The sequence below is a fragment of the Hippoglossus hippoglossus genome, chromosome 4 (genome assembly GCF_009819705.1).
Source record: "Hippoglossus hippoglossus isolate fHipHip1 chromosome 4, fHipHip1.pri, whole genome shotgun sequence".
In the NCBI taxonomy this organism is placed as follows: Eukaryota; Metazoa; Chordata; class Actinopteri; order Pleuronectiformes; family Pleuronectidae; genus Hippoglossus; species Hippoglossus hippoglossus.
In genome coordinates, this window is record NC_047154.1 from 26,101,424 (window position 1) to 26,116,764 (window position 15,341).

A 15,341-nucleotide genomic window follows, 5' to 3' on the forward strand; every position below is an offset into this window, starting at 1 on the left:
GTTGGCGTGCGCCACGACCCGACGGCCAAGAGTTAAGTGTTAGCAACCCTTAGCCTTCACTGCTGGATGTGGATCCATGACTGTAGCAACCACTTGTTGGTGTCAGGGCCGTTGGATGAGCCGCGTTTCCAAACCTCCACGTTTAGGTGCTGGAACAACACGGAGTAATGTGGATGTCAGGCAGAGTCGCAGCAACACTGATGTGTTTTAAAACTATTTGGTAGTATTTGTTGTTTTGCAGTGTCCTTTCTTTTTCGCTGACTCCAGCCGTCTTCCTGCTGTGGCTGGAAACAGGCCTGATGTGAGTGCTGAGGTCAAACCAAGCAGTGACTTGTGCTGTAAGTCCGACACATGAACTCTAAAGAAGCTCAACCTGTTTGTTCTGCAGAGCCGGACAGTTGAGTGATGATTGTCTTCAGGGTTCAATAAGATCAACGGCCCACAAGGGGAAATACTGACTAGTGGAACTAACGCTACTATTGTCATGACACAGTGAAAACCAGGCTGCATTGTGTTGTTGTGATAACAATTCATGTGACTCAGGTGTGTAACGATGTGTACGTGCTGCTGTATGTGTGTTTGTGTTGTTGATGAAGTGGCTCTGAGAGGAATGCTGCTCTCGCTGGTCCAGGATTTCTCTCTGGAAACATAAGTCTATTTATCTTAATCCGGCTGTGGTTTACATCTTTGTGATTAAAGCGACATAATGTGGCCAGACTGCCTCACATTGATAGATTAATGGTCCCTGCACTTAACTCACAAACACAAATATGTGGCTGAATGTGCACATGTACAGTGGGGTCAGTGCAGGATAACGTTATAGCACAAAGAGCGAGGCTACGTCCAAACTGCACTGTCGTCATTTTCAAAAGAAAACCATCTCCGAGCTTTCAAAGTAAAGTAAAGTTCTGCAGTGTTTCCAAAAGTCTAGAAAACTCCAGAGTAGTGAGGACGCCGGACGTAACCGTAGCAACTGTGATGCATTTTAAAACTAAATCATATTAATGATGACGGAGCCACAGAGAGATTCTCCTTTAGCTCAGCTCTTCAAACTCCGGTGTGTAAATGGGTCGTATCTGTCTACTTCACCTCTTCTTTATTCCCACCATTCGCTTTCTGGATCTTTTCCTCTCCATCCTCTTCCCTCTTTACCTTCAACCTCCCTTCCCCTGTCTCCTTTCCTCCACTCTTCTCCTCACTTGTCTTCTCCTCTCTACTCTTCTACTATCTTCATCTCTCCTCACTCTGTTTCTATTCTTCTGCTTCTTTGTTCTTCTTCCTTGTCCCACTCCTACTTTTTTATTCAACTAAAATTCCCATGTTTCCCTTTTCTCACATTCTTTTTTTTAATTCATCTCCTCATCTCCTGTTCTTCCCATCTCACCTTTTCCTCTGTTCCCATTTCCAACTTCCAAAGTTTTTAATCAAATCTTTCTTTCTTTCTCCCATTTTTCTCCTCTCCTGTGTTATTGTTGGCTTTACACAGCATCTAAACATTTAAGATGTAAAGATACAGGGAGGGATGGGGGATCCCTCCCTCAGCCCCTCTTTTATTTCTCCCTCTGTGTTTAAGTCTCTCTCTCTCTCTCTCTCTCTCTTTCTCTCTCTCTCTCTCTCCCTCTCCCTCCCTGTCTCCGGGACAGCCACTGCCTCCGTCCTCTGTCGTCCTGCTGGGCCGAGCAGCTGAATAAGCTCATTGTCGTCCCGTGGAGAGTGCAGGTGCACCTCTTCTTTTTCACCTCTGACCCTCGGCCCTCGACCCCACAAAGCCTTTTGTGAACTCTATTTACTGGCGACTCCAATGAAACTGCAGTCCATTACCAACATCTCTTCTCTCCCTTTCTCTCCCCATTTTCTCCTCCTCTCAAGAAACCAATTAGCGACAATACAAGTAGGTTAGACTCTCTATACAGAGTGGGCATTGTTGAACACAATACCAGGAAGCATTGTGAGCTAACAATTAGTGGCAGTGAGTGTCACTGACATTGTTGAGAGTTGCACAAGGCTGGGTTTGTTCCCAAAGAAGGAGTTGGACAGGGGTGGAGGACGAGAGCGGAGGGGGTTCCCAGGTGCTGAATTAGCCCAAACTCGGCCCATGTGTCCCGGTCACACAAGACGCTTATCAGGGGCAGGGCTCAGGATACAGGAATGTGTCCCCGAGAGGGTGTGTTGCTTTCTTTGGGTGAAGATGTTTATGTTGGAGGTAACCCTACCTGGATGGGACTGTGTGCTCATGCATGCGTTCCTGTATTTGTTGTTGAGCGAGTGTATGAGCTGAAGTGCGTGAACGTGCATCAGGTTACCTGTGTTTTTCTGTTTTTCGCTCTCAGTTTGTTTTCCTGCCACAGACGTGCAGTCAGCTGGGTGCGGCGTGCACATACAGGAGCGTCTTCCTTCCACCTTCTGGTCTCGAGGTCCGGACCCGAGTCATTAGCTCATGCTAATGCTAAGAGTAGGCTAGTTGCCACGTGAAGGGGGCTGCTGCGCGGAGGCTTCCCCCGACTGGTGACTCCGTGCTAGAAGGTCACGACCAGAAGGTCAAGGGTTCAGCCATCATTGTTATACTGCCCCCGCGCCTTCCACCCCAAACACACCCCCAAACACACCCCTGCTGCAGCATGACATCATAGCAAACACACACACACACACACACACACACACACACACACACAGTCAGGGAGTCTGGAGGAGGAGGGCCGGGCCGGCAGCGTGGAGACAGAGCCGCTGACACTAGAGGAAAATCAGACAATCAGGGGGGACGTTCGAGACTGGAGGTCACTCTGTGCCGATTATCTGCCCAAATAATCCTGAAGTGTGGGGGGGGGGGGGGGGGGGGGGGGTTCTAAATAATCTTAATGCTACCGATTGGGTCGGAGCCTCCCCGATCACGACTCGGCTCCGACAGAAACCTGCAATAGCGAGAGAGCGAGTGAGAGAGTCACCAAGCGGATGTTGCGGTGTTCCACACTCCAGTTCAGAAGGTGGCGGTGATGCACCTGAAAGTTTACCAACTGCCATAAACAAAGAAATAAAGAAGAAGAAGAAGATATCGCAACTTTCATAGATTTCAAGTCTCTGGAGTCGTCACTGTTAAATCTGTCGTTATGTCTGTGGTTATGTTTTTTAATTCAGTCAGCAGTTGAAAATCCTCTCGTGTGCAGCCGCCCTGAGACGAGCGTGAGATTCCCTCAGTCCCGTCTGACACAATTAGCTGTTCCAGGTGAAAAGGAAGAGGTCAAGAGGAGACGAGCTCCCATCCGCTCGTCTTGTGTAAGACTTTGTGGGAGAAATTAGCCATTTCAGGAACACATCTGGTAATTATCACGGCAGACCTCAGTACACTCAACACCGTGCAGCAGCTGACAGCAGAATAAGGACACACTCACGCCTGCACTTTGTTTTCTCTGATGTGAATCATGCCCGAGGCTCGTCTCACAGGGCGAGATTATTAAGTTAGCAGGAGAAATGAACTCGGAGAAACCCGGAGGAGCTATTTCTTCTCCAGACAACCTAACTTAGAATAGAAGGGTGGGGGGGGGGGGTTGTAAATTATCCTGATAACTTACTCATCCTAAACTTAGTAAAGCTAAATTTGGGATAGAAGCCTGATTTAAATTGGCTCTTCCAGCTCGTGGACCCGCCGGTAACCCAATCACGGGTCTATTTCGGGAATGTTTTGGTGACCTCTCACCCTGTAACACTAGAGGACTTCTACGATCGAAAGGGAAAATCTAAATGAAATGACAAATCACGCTGCACTAACGTGTTCTCTGACATTTGATGTTCTTTGACGGCGAGGTCCAGACCTAATGAAGGTACAGTGAGCATCAGCTGAGATGTGAGGGATCATGTGAGAGTTAAGGAGACACGTGTTAAGGAGAATTTCATATCAAAGTGATTTGTGACGTCCACCTCGAGACCAGTGAAGTGTCGAGAAAAACTTATATCAGTGTATGTGACCACAGTTACACCTGACAGCATTGGGCCTGTGATTCCTTTTTCACTTCCTAATGTTTTAGCTCGATGTTGTAGAAGTTAAATAATTATTATCAATCAGAGCATTGTTTACCCAAAACGTTGCAGCAAATGCTCCTTTTCCTTCTTTACGAGTCGGACCATCATCAGTTCAGTGCTGAGTCCTGAGGAGATGATTCCTCAACATGAGCTGCACCTACGTGATAATGGTCCACGACTGTACAGACGGAGACGGACAGGACAGGACAGGACAGTGCCCGTCGTCCTGCGCCCCGCTGTCCCTGCAGAGAACCCCTGGTTGGGTTCGAGGGGTGCGACAGGAGGGATGTGGGGCAGCGAGCAGCGACACTGGAGACTCTCCACACTGGTGCCCATTGTGCAGCCATCCCAAACGACCCTGTTCTATTTCTGTCTGCCCTTCTCACTGTATCTCCTGCTCTCGCCCCCCCCTGCTCACTTGATTTGTTTCTTGCTCTTTTTTTTCTTTCTCCAGTTAGTTCATTGGTTTTATTTGGTGATTTTGGCCTGAGTGCTCTCGGCCCCCCTCCTCCTGTTTTTAATCTCCGCTTCTATTCCTTGAAGTTCGAACCGGAGGAATCTGGGTCACGGCATCCGAAAAACTCACAGGGTAGAAATGCTGAATGGGAATACTGATGGGGCAAAACACAGAGAGAGAGAGAGAGAGAGAGAGAGAGAGAGAGAGAGAGAGAGAGAGAGAGAGACGGGAAGAGGCAGCGCAGGAGACACACGCACACTCGCTGCTTTGTTCCCACATTCTGTTAAATTTTAAAAGTGCACACAAGAAGCGAAATAAAAGAGAAGAGGAGGAAGAATGAGGCTGAAACGTGAACCAGGGATATGACGGGTCGCACAACACACTGCGGAGGGAAGCAACAGCACAAAGAGACACAAAAACGCCACTATACAGTCGCGTTTCATACAAAGCAACACAAAGACAGGCTGTTGTATATGTATATATATATATTATATGTATATGCACCATTATGCAACTTTTTTACCTTAAAATAGCGGCAGCTTTAAAACGAGTTATAGCGTTCAGACATGCAATGAATCCCTGAGAGTTTATGGAAGTTGCTCTGGATATTCTCTGAAGGTTTTCCTGCCATCCCCTAGAAGATGGTGTGTTGAAGTCATTTCGAACACACAACCTACACAATCTACTACAAATGTCTCAGGATGAAGAAGTGTAGAAGACAAAAGATGATCTCTGCAGCAGAGTGAGTATGTCCCCTCCTCCCTCTGCCCGCTGCACCATCACACCTGAGTCCTCCGTACGTCAGGAACTTCTGCAAATGACTCATTTGACATTTGTGTTCTCGCGTGCGGCCCCTTTGGAAACTCTCAGGAAACCTTCTGGACGTGAGTGCAGGTCTGAAAGCAGCTGAACTGTGTCTGACTGTGGCTCTAGAGAGAAAAGGAGTTCCCTCCTCACGCCATCAGGTCATTTGGTCCGTTGTTGATATGTAATATTGATTAGCGCAGCTTTAATGACACAGAATGTGTGTTACGATGTGCGTCGGCCCCCGGAGCACGTCTGCGTTCACACGGCCAAACACGCACTGAATCAGCAAAAGTGAGTCATGGCATTTAATTAGTGATGCAATGGCATGAGAGCCAACACACACACACACACACACACACACACATAATCCCTCTCTCATTAGGTGTATTGTGGGGATGCTGATGTAATGCAAGTTAATCTGTTGGCCTCTGGTTGGCTCGGTGGCCCAGCGGGAGCTCTTTGTGTGGGACATTACCCTGGCCCCGCCCCCTGGAGACAGGTTCATTAAGACTGATGCTGATACCCAAGTACCCTGGCCTTTTGTGTGTGTGTGTGTGTGTGTGTGTGTGTGTGTGTGTGTGTGTGTGTGTGTGTGTGTGTGTGTGTGTGTGTGTGTGTGTGTGTGTGTGTGTGTGTGTGTGTGTGTGTGAGAGAGAGAGAGAGCGTGTGTGAAACTTTGTGTTTCAGTCAGTCATACCAGAGACAATGCAATGAAGAGGGCGTCCATAAAGGCACTACTTTCTCAGCATGTGCCTGAGAGCACGTAGGCCACAATTGTGATTGACGTGTAATGTGTGTGTGTGTGTGTGTGTGTGTGTGTGTGTGTGTGTGTGTGTGTGTGTGTGTGTGTGTGTGTGTGTGTGTGTGTGTGTGTGTGTGTGTGTGTGTGTGTGGTTCATAAAGTAGCCATGAGACATATCTGTGTGTGAACTTTACTAAAATGTGCCTGGACCAATATTACTGTGCTGCGTTCATGTTTCGCTGTTTTTGGACAGTGTACGGTACGGAACATAAAGTTGTCTTTTTATGATGTTGTGTAACGCTGATATCCTGCCCGTGTGTGTGTGTGTGTGTGTGTGTGTGTGTGTGTGTGTGTGTGTGTGTGTGTGTGTGTGTGTGTGTGTGTGTGTGTGTGTGTGTGTGTGTTGTGTGTCACTATATTGTCACCCAGCGCTCAGTTCGATACAGCCAGAGGCAGTAAAGAAATGATTTACCCGGTTTGAGCAGTAAACACGATCTGACAGTTTTATAAACATGTTTTATACCAAACTCAAAATGCTGACTAACGTTCAGTCTCTGGTCTCTTTGGAAACTCTGAGAGGTTTTCACTCCGAGGTCAGAGTGTGTTAACAGACGAAAACTTCTGTGTAAGTAAATAGTTCAACAGGAAAGTCTTCAACAGTTTGTTCCTCATGAAGAATAAAACCTGAGCGCTGCTTCTCCAGGTTCGGTTTGGACTCGAGGGACAGAAAGACGACCTGAGGAGTCTGGACTCAGCAGCAGATCAGAAATGTTGATTTCTTTTATCGCGTCGTTACAGTCGTCAAGGCGATTAGAGATAAATGAATGGAAAAAAATGTAAATTATAATTCAATTTTCGATCATTTTTCAATTATGTTTGTTTTGGAAAATCATAATAGGAAATAACAGGTTAATAGAAAGTATGAAGCAGCAGAAAATGGAAACACTCGATTTCACTATAAGTTACTGTTCAGCAAAATCTCCAGCTGTATACTGTTTGTATATATGTGTGTGTGTGTGTGTGTGTGTGTCATCATATTTCCCTGTGCTAATTTCAAACTAGATTTGCTGCAACAACAAAGCGTCAAATGTCAAATTGAAGAGAGATTGTCGGCCGGTCGCCTTCAGCCCTGCAGGCTGCGTCTCTCCTGCCCACCAAATTAAAAATAGTCGAGGGTTTATTTGTGGGTCGCTGTGGTTTTAGTGTGTGAGGTGAAGTGTGTGTGTGTGTGAGTGTGTGTCTGTGTGTGTGTCTGTGTGTGTGTTTGCAGCAGCAGCAGCAGCAGTGCACTTAGCATAGGCTTTAAATAGCTAAGTCAAATAAAGTGAGAGGAGGCCGGGGATCAGAGGCTGAGAGGGACTCTGTGAGGGAGGCATTCCCGAACGGAAGCCGGCCTTTGGATTTCCAAACACCACTCGGGCGAGCGATGCCAGGAATGTGATGTCGTCCGGCGGCGGCGGCGGCTGGGAAAACCGCCGGGCCACCAGGTGCCTGACAGGAAGTGCAGCGGGAAGCAGAGGTGCAGCTAGGGGACAAAATGGCGGCAGGTGACTCAGCAAAGAGGGTGAGTCCCCCCCCCCCCCCCCCCCCCCCCCCCCCCCGAAACAAACTGCTCCTCAGCACTTTGCCTCCTTTTTTACACACTGTGTTAAATTTCTATTCTTTCTCATCCCTTCGACCTTCTGACGGCCTCTTTGTGTGCAAGCTGTGGGAAAGTTTGCCGTAATGGTGAGGTCATCCACCACCGACTAGCCCCCCCACCCCTACACACACACACACCATGACTACCCCCCCCCCGCTCTCCATGCTGTCCCTCTCGCTCCAGGCAGGACAGTGATGTGTCCCCTCGTCTCTGTCCCACTTCCAGCTCCTCGGCTGCCTCCACAGAGACCAGGGGCCTGAATGGAGCCTCGTTCACGGCTGGTATCTGATGATCTGCACCCGGACGCCGGAGGAACGTTCACATCAGCGTCGCTCGGAGGACGCTCGCCCTCGGTTTCTGTCACTCACACGAGCTCTGACACTCGGTGACTCTCGGTTCTTCGTGCACGTGAGGATCAGGCTCATCTAAATGTGGATTCTCGCTATGAAACTGCTGCAGTTATAAAAAAGCAATGAGGATGAAGAATTCCTTAAGTTGTGTGGATTCCTGTTGGTGCAGAACTCATCCTTCCCCTGAGTCTGTGTGCAGTGGGACGTTTGGTGGCTGATTACTGCCACCTGTTAGGAAAACTGGAAACTGCACTTTGGATTTTAAAGGATCAATTCAACAAGTTTCTTTACACCGTGAGAGACGGAGTAGTTCAACATTTTTGCGTGTTTCTCCTGAAATAATGCAGCGATCTTCATGGAAAACACATAATATATATCAGCAGATCCTGTAATTCTCTTCAAAATGTCCATAACCATGTTTTATGACATGAATCATTCAGGTTATCAGACAACTTCCTTGTTATATTTCTACTGTAAGAGCTAGACCTCGGTGAAGGAATGAGCTCTACTACGTGATATTCTGGTGCTGCTCTTTGTTTTCTGGATAAATATTGAACTGGTTTATATCACAACTAACTGATGAGTATGTAATATTTCATTATTGTGTCGTCAGCTGATTCCACTGCAGAGAAAATCAATTCATGCCGGCGTCGGCCCTCATCAACCAACAGTTCTGGAATCTCCTCGTCTTTCCAAGTTGACGTCTTCGTCATATTTGTGTTCTTCCAGTTTCACGTCCGTCACGTGTTAGAAACCTCATCCACACGCTCACTGGGAAGCTTCCAGATGTTTTCCTGCTGTTTTCTCACATGGACTCACTCTGACTTGTTCTAGATATTTAACTAGAGGCAGGAAAAGTTCCAGAAAATGTCCAGAGACACTGAACCTTTAACAAAGCTTCAGAATCAGAGATACTGTGGAAATGTGCTTTTACAAATTAGCAAAAAAATGTATGTAAAACACAAATGTTCTGATATTTATCATAGTTACTCTATAACTGTACACGTCGTAAAATGTCATATTAATAATCCAACAACAACACGAGGGCAGGTTATGTAGTTCACTTACTGTTATATAAAACAATACGCCAAATTGTACCCATAATAAAATGTCCTGTATAAATTCTGAGGTACACTGCCTTTAATCCTATTGTACAGTTTGTGTTAATATACAAAAATATATGACAAGTGTATATTCAGGGACAACACAGTTTTTTACACGTCAGTAAAAAGGGATAAATACTTTGAGCAAAATATAAACACACAACAATAAATCCATCTCAAGCACGAAGCAACCACAACATTTCATAACATGTCAAATAGACGTGTGGTTTTTGACATTGAAATCTGATTTATACATTTTTTTACAACAAAGGAAAAAATCCGAAGTCATAACCACACTTTTAAGTACATATATATATTTATGTGCAGAATATCAGATATTCTTCAGGTTTAATCACAATGAAATTAGTTATTTTCCGACAGTGACTTCCAGTAAAGAGCGAACTCGGAGCGACGTGGTGAATTTAAAGTACAAACAAGTCAGACAAAGGTTTTAAAACGTGACAAAATCTGGTTTTCATGGTAGAAAGTGTCTGATTTCATACACGGTCCACACTGGAGGACTTTAACTTTATAAATGGAAGTTTTGTCTTCCTCTAGTGGCAGAATCCTGCAGCTCAGTCCGCTCAGAGCTGCTGGTTCCTCCTCAGGTTGGACCGACGGGACCTGGAGCCGGAGTGTGAGGCTTCATGGGGTTTTCAAAAGTCTGTTTTTTACTTTTAAAGTCACTTCCCTCATATTGAAGTAACGCGTGGGCTTGAAGCTGAGCCTCAGTCTGTAGTTTGAGTCCCTGTCTCGTTACTTTTTATGCGACCCAATCATGACCTTCGAGACGAAGTTCACGATGGCGCTCGCCGGCTGCTCCGGATCGTGCTCGGCAAACAGATGGCACATGTTCTCGGTCTCGCTCTGAGATTTCCGGGCGACGAATCCAAAGATCCTGGCAGAAAGAAAGAGAAGGACAGATGTGGACGTTTATAGAGAAATGTCTTACATCTGCAGGACTTGAAATGCAGCTGTGAGAAGTTTATAGTTTCCTCCCTCACAGAACAGGACAAGACAAAGATAGAAAAATACAAATTGATCCGTCATTTAATCACACTGTGAGTCTTTGACCCTCTGAAACTCACTTTATCAAACAGTCCCACTATTCTGGAACTGATGCTACGGATATTATCCCTAAGACCTGGATCAGACTCCAGAACTCACACTCCATATTTTATGTGTGTGAATCCAGATGCAAATTCAGAAACAAAGGGAGGATGAAGATAAAGAGGAGTGGGAAAAACAGACAATAGCAACTCACTTGGCAGTGGAAGCGCTGCCTCTCGTCCATCTGTGTGATCAGAACGACAGGATGAAGTTATCAAACAACTTCTGCTCATCAAATGTTCACATCTATATCTGAAATGTGAAATTACAGCAGCACCACGACAGATTCCCCCCCCCCCCCCCCCCCCCCACGTTTCAAACAGAGGTTGAACAAGGTTAGATTCTTACTCCTATTTGTTTGTTAGCAGGACTTCTCAAAAACTACAGAACAGATTTCCAGTAAACTTGACCGGAGGATGGGTCAAAGAGAAAAGGTTATTTTTCTCTCACTTTATTTTAGCAATAAGGACGTTTCTTGACATAATTCGTGGATCTTGATGAAACACGTTGAGGGAAATGTTTCCTATGAGTTTGTAGTTTGTTGCAGCTTCAATGAATTCAAGCGACTGTTGGACCTTGGCTGAGATATTAGTCCACTGACTTTCTAGTTTTCATATATTGTTATAAGATGCCCAAATATTTGTGAGATAGAAAATAAGGCAGTTATATTTATATTTAGAATCAAAGCCATTGGTGCCCTAGTCGGGTTTTTACTGTTTTGTTCTTATCTTGTCTCATCATTTGACTCTTGTTCAGGATTAAGTTTAAGTTATGACGAGTCTCCAGAGAACAAATGTGTGCAACTTGCTGCAAATTAAATCCAGGTACTATTTCATTTAAATGTGGTTTCATAAGGGGACAGTTCAGCTACGTTTTATTATTAATTACAGTCTTTGGATCTTCAACCGTTTGGCTTTTTCAAAAATATAATTTTTTCCTTTGTGTAAATAAACATTTCCTCCATCAGCAGGATCTGTGTTCTGTATGTTTCATCACATTTTGCATTAATAACAGAATAAAATGATTGTACAGCCGCTGTTTGAGAAACATATTCTCTCTCCTCTGCTTCCTGTTACAGTCTGTCAGAATAAAATCACACCGGTCACTCACTTCCTGCCTTGTGGGTCCAGAGAACAGAATATAACTGTGTTGACGGCGTAGTGTCTCCTGAAGAACAACCTGCAGGATAAACACAGACAGAACTTAGCGTGTGTGTGTGTGTGTGTGTGTGTGTGTGTTTCATAAAGTAGCCATGAGACATATGAGACGTGTGATCTTGGTTGAAGTGAATCTGGACAAATATTCCTGTGGCGTGTTCATGTGTTTTCAGTGTCAGACGGTGTGTGTGTCTGTGTTGTGTGCCTGTAGGTGTGCGTCTGCTCACTTCCTCTGGTTGTCGGTGAGTGTGATGCCCTGTGCCGACACTTTGAAGTGGACCACGGTGGAGGCCGGCGGCGGGTCCATGGCGAGCGTCACTGTGGTCGCCTTCTGCACCGCCTGGTGTCCCGTCAACGACTCCAGCGCCACGGAGCCCAGGTACCACACATTGCACGCTACACAACAACACAATAACACACACAGATAAACACTCAGTTTACAGTTTACATCCAACGATTGTATTCATGGAAGCACACACACACACATACGCACACACACAAGTCAAACACACACACAAACTGATGTGTGTACATGGGGGGCATCTGTATTGTACCTGCTCCCTGTTTGAGGAGTTCAGCTGCTGAGTTTGTCGCTGTTTGTGCAGATGAGTCATTCAGGTCCTCCACTGGGTCTGCACACACACACACACACACACACACACACACACAGACACACACAGATGAGTTCACTGGCCAAAAATACAAACTGCAGTACTCGCTCACTAAGTGCAAACACAAAGACACAAACACACACATGTGCAGCAAAGAATTTGTTATTTTTTCTGTTGTTATTTTTCAAAACAACAGAAAAAGTTTAAATAAAATATGATTGGAGGTCTGAATAATGTTTTATTTTTACATTAACAACATTAAGCAGAAGCAAGTGGTTCTCATTGGGTAGAAAAGTGCTGTAGAAACCGGATTTGTGTATAAACTTATACACAAAGCGAGCGACTCGTTTACCTTTGTCCGGCAGGATGAGTTTGCAGGGCAGAGCCAGAGGAGTGATGGAGTGTTGACAAACCAGAGCAGTGAGACTTCCTGTCACAGAAATAACATCAGACCCAGAGTCAGTGTTAGTGATGGGGACAGCTGCACCGCACTGTACTGGCCACTAGAGGGGGCCACTGTGTGTGTGTGGTGGTGACCAGTTCACAGACTTTGAGGAAGTTGGAGATTCACCACTGCTTCATGTTATCATCCAGTACTGAGGGATCTCTGTTCTTTTCACACTTCATATATGTTTATAAGAAAACATGCACCAGATTTTACCCCCCGCTGTCTTTTCTCAATCAATTTGAAACTTTTAAAAATAAAATGAACCGACAGGAAGTTAAACACTGAATAATATGAAAGATGCGTCCTCACCAAAGTAAGGCTCGTTGGGGCAGCCTTTCAGACGAACTCCTTTCTGTGTGCACTCGATCAGGAAGTGTCTCACCAGCTCGTTGGACAAGTCTCCTGCTGCAGGGACACAAGAAAGATCAGTGTATATATATATTATACAGTATATTTACTGTCTGGAGTAAACACACTGAACCTTTGTATGTGAGCACATCTTAAATTGTCGTTCTGTTTATTAAAAGCTTGTGAAGTAAATGAATCAAATACCATATGATCTCATTACAGAACAAAATTAACTTCTAACTAAAGAAACTGCTCCCAAAAGTTTAAAATATCAAATTTCCAAACACCCCCCGTACCTTTCTTACTCTGTTGTAACACTGAGGGAGGGGGGGTCGCCACCTTCATAGCCAAACCGTACGCTCCGCGGAACGAGTGACTGTCTCTGACGATGAACGAGCCGGCCTCCTTGTCCTTCAGCACCGTGATGGCTGCTCAGTGGGTCGACACAGGCAGGAAACACAAGCTCAAGTTAGAATCCTCACGTTCACACTGAGTTTGGAGGTAAACTTTGAAACACGGATCACAAGTGGTTGTTCGGCTCATCTGGTCCAAAGACCAATATTTACCTTGGTCTCTGGAAATGTCGGCCTTGTACCAGAACTTGGACGTGTCCTGAACAAACTTCACGGTGTCCTGCTTACCGCCGAAGTCTGCAACACACAGATTTGAGCTCCACGTCAGGTTTAAAGTCTGGATTCAGCCCAAGTTACAAAAGATTTCATGCTCAACCGTGGTGGCGACATGTTCACCTCCACCAGGGAGAGAGATAGATGCCTTTTCTTTACCTGCTCCGGGGGAAGGGGCCCCGCTGAGGCCTCTGAGGGGGTCCGGGGTCATGGAGGACGAGAACGGGATGCTGATGCTGCTCCCACTGTGAGGGCTGGAATACCCGCTCAGAGAAGGGGAGCGGGAGCCAAGATCTCCCCCCTCACCCCACCTCCTCTTCTCAGGCAGCAGTGGAGCGTGGCCCCCGTCTCCCCCGAGGCTCAGACCCCCGAGGCTCAGACCCCCGAGTCCCTCCACGGCCTCCCGGAGGCTGTGTTCCAGGTCCCCGTTCCCCAACAACAGGGCGGACAAGTCCGGGCTGTCCGTCCCTCTGCGAACGCTCACACCTCCAGCCGGGCTTCTCAGAGGCCCCCTGGGAGAACTGTGGGCGTTGGGAGTGCTGAGGGAGAGAGTGGGTGAGGGCTGGGGGGGGGTCCGGTCATGCCACACTGGAGGAGGCGTGGCACTGAGGAGCAAAGAGGAAATTAGAACTTATAGGTTTGTTTTAATAAGATCCACCCAGAGAGAGTTGTTTCCCTTTTGTATTTGTCCGTCGGGTGAAATTGTCTCAATCTGGAAAATCAAATGTGGCTAAAAACGTTTGATGCCGGTTTTCATTTGTCAGATTTCTATGATGCTCGGTGCTATGACGAAAGTTTGGTTTAAATATAAAGTTAAAAATCCAGAGCAACAAAACGTTGATTTGCAAACTCAGCAGCACAGTTTAGAATTCAACAGAGAAGTTGGTACAAGATTTTATAATTTAATTTAACTATTATACTCGTGTAGAAACGTCAATTTGACCTTGATTTGTTCTTGTAAATAACAACATGTAGAAGTTGTTTCATCTGTACATGCACCAGGAACCAGGTGTGAACTGTGTGTATGTGTGTGTGTCGGTGTGGGTGTGTGTGTGTGTGTGTGTGTGTGTGTGTGTGTGTGTGTGTGTGTGTGTGTCGGGGGGGGGGGTACCTGTCTGTGAGTGGGAGGGGGCTTCCTGACGACACCGAGCACATGGAGCCGAAGATCCTCTGACAGGAAGCAGGAGTGGCCGACACGTCTGACCTGAACATGTCTCCCTCTGCGGAGCCGCCGGTGTGGTTCATGCTGTCCAGGAAACTCCTGGCATCTGAAAAAGAAAAGAAACACAAAGTCGTTTACTTCACAGAGTCGTCACGTGAAAGAACGAACCAGATGTTCTGTAGAAACAATCCCAGAATGAGACACGGCTCCATAAAGTAGAACAACCACGTACTGACAGTGTTATGAACAGACACAGAATTATTCCCAGAGTAAGAAAAACATATTTCTTCAGTCTCATGTCAACTTCTTTAACCTTCTGACTTTATTTACAAACTTGGATTTGTACTTTTTTTCAAACCCAAATCACGACTTTGCTCAGAACTTCACCACTTTCTCTACAAGTGCTTGAACTTTGTTCCCATCTCTAATTTCCTTCCCCCCAAAGTGTCCCCGAGGCTCCACTGTGCGGCGGTTTGTAAAGAAATCTAATTTTACCGTCCTCACTTTCCCATTTCGTCATCATTCAGTGTGAATCATCTAACGTCTAATTACCCTCTGTAGTAATGTGTCATGTCCAAGGCATCTGCAGTGATTTAGTTACTCATTGAAGACAGCAACCCAGTCAGACTGTGTGTGAGCATCACATCCAGGTTATTCTTCTTCCATTTGTATTTCTATATATGTGGTTTTAATTGGAAATTGTGGGAAAACTTAATCTTTTTTGCTGAGAGTTAAATCAAAAGATTGTTGTTTACCACAAGCAA

The 15,341-nt window shown here is 45.9% G+C and overlaps 1 protein-coding gene across 3 annotated transcripts in view; it reads right to left on the reverse strand.

The window, feature by feature from the left end:
• Positions 1-9,116: 9,116 nt before the first annotated feature.
• Positions 9,117-15,341, reverse strand: part of si:ch211-191a24.3 (tensin-3) — a 39,848-nt gene continuing 33,623 nt past the window's right edge. For 2 of the 3 annotated variants that reach the window (XM_034582211.1, XM_034582212.1), the window contains 11 exons: positions 14,527-14,683; positions 13,575-14,020; positions 13,356-13,439; positions 13,086-13,217; positions 12,751-12,846; positions 12,346-12,423; positions 11,937-12,014; positions 11,610-11,778; positions 11,336-11,404; positions 10,380-10,409; positions 9,117-10,013 (listed from right to left, as the gene is read on the reverse strand). In XM_034582211.1, the coding sequence (XP_034438102.1) occupies positions 9,872-10,013; positions 10,380-10,409; positions 11,336-11,404; positions 11,610-11,778; positions 11,937-12,014; positions 12,346-12,423; positions 12,751-12,846; positions 13,086-13,217; positions 13,356-13,439; positions 13,575-14,020; positions 14,527-14,683 (1,481 nt within the window). In that variant the 3' untranslated portion in view covers positions 9,117-9,871. The remainder of the gene's footprint in view (positions 10,014-10,379; positions 10,410-11,335; positions 11,405-11,609; positions 11,779-11,936; positions 12,015-12,345; positions 12,424-12,750; positions 12,847-13,085; positions 13,218-13,355; positions 13,440-13,574; positions 14,021-14,526; positions 14,684-15,341) is intronic. The other variant, XM_034582210.1, reaches the window with a different exon arrangement.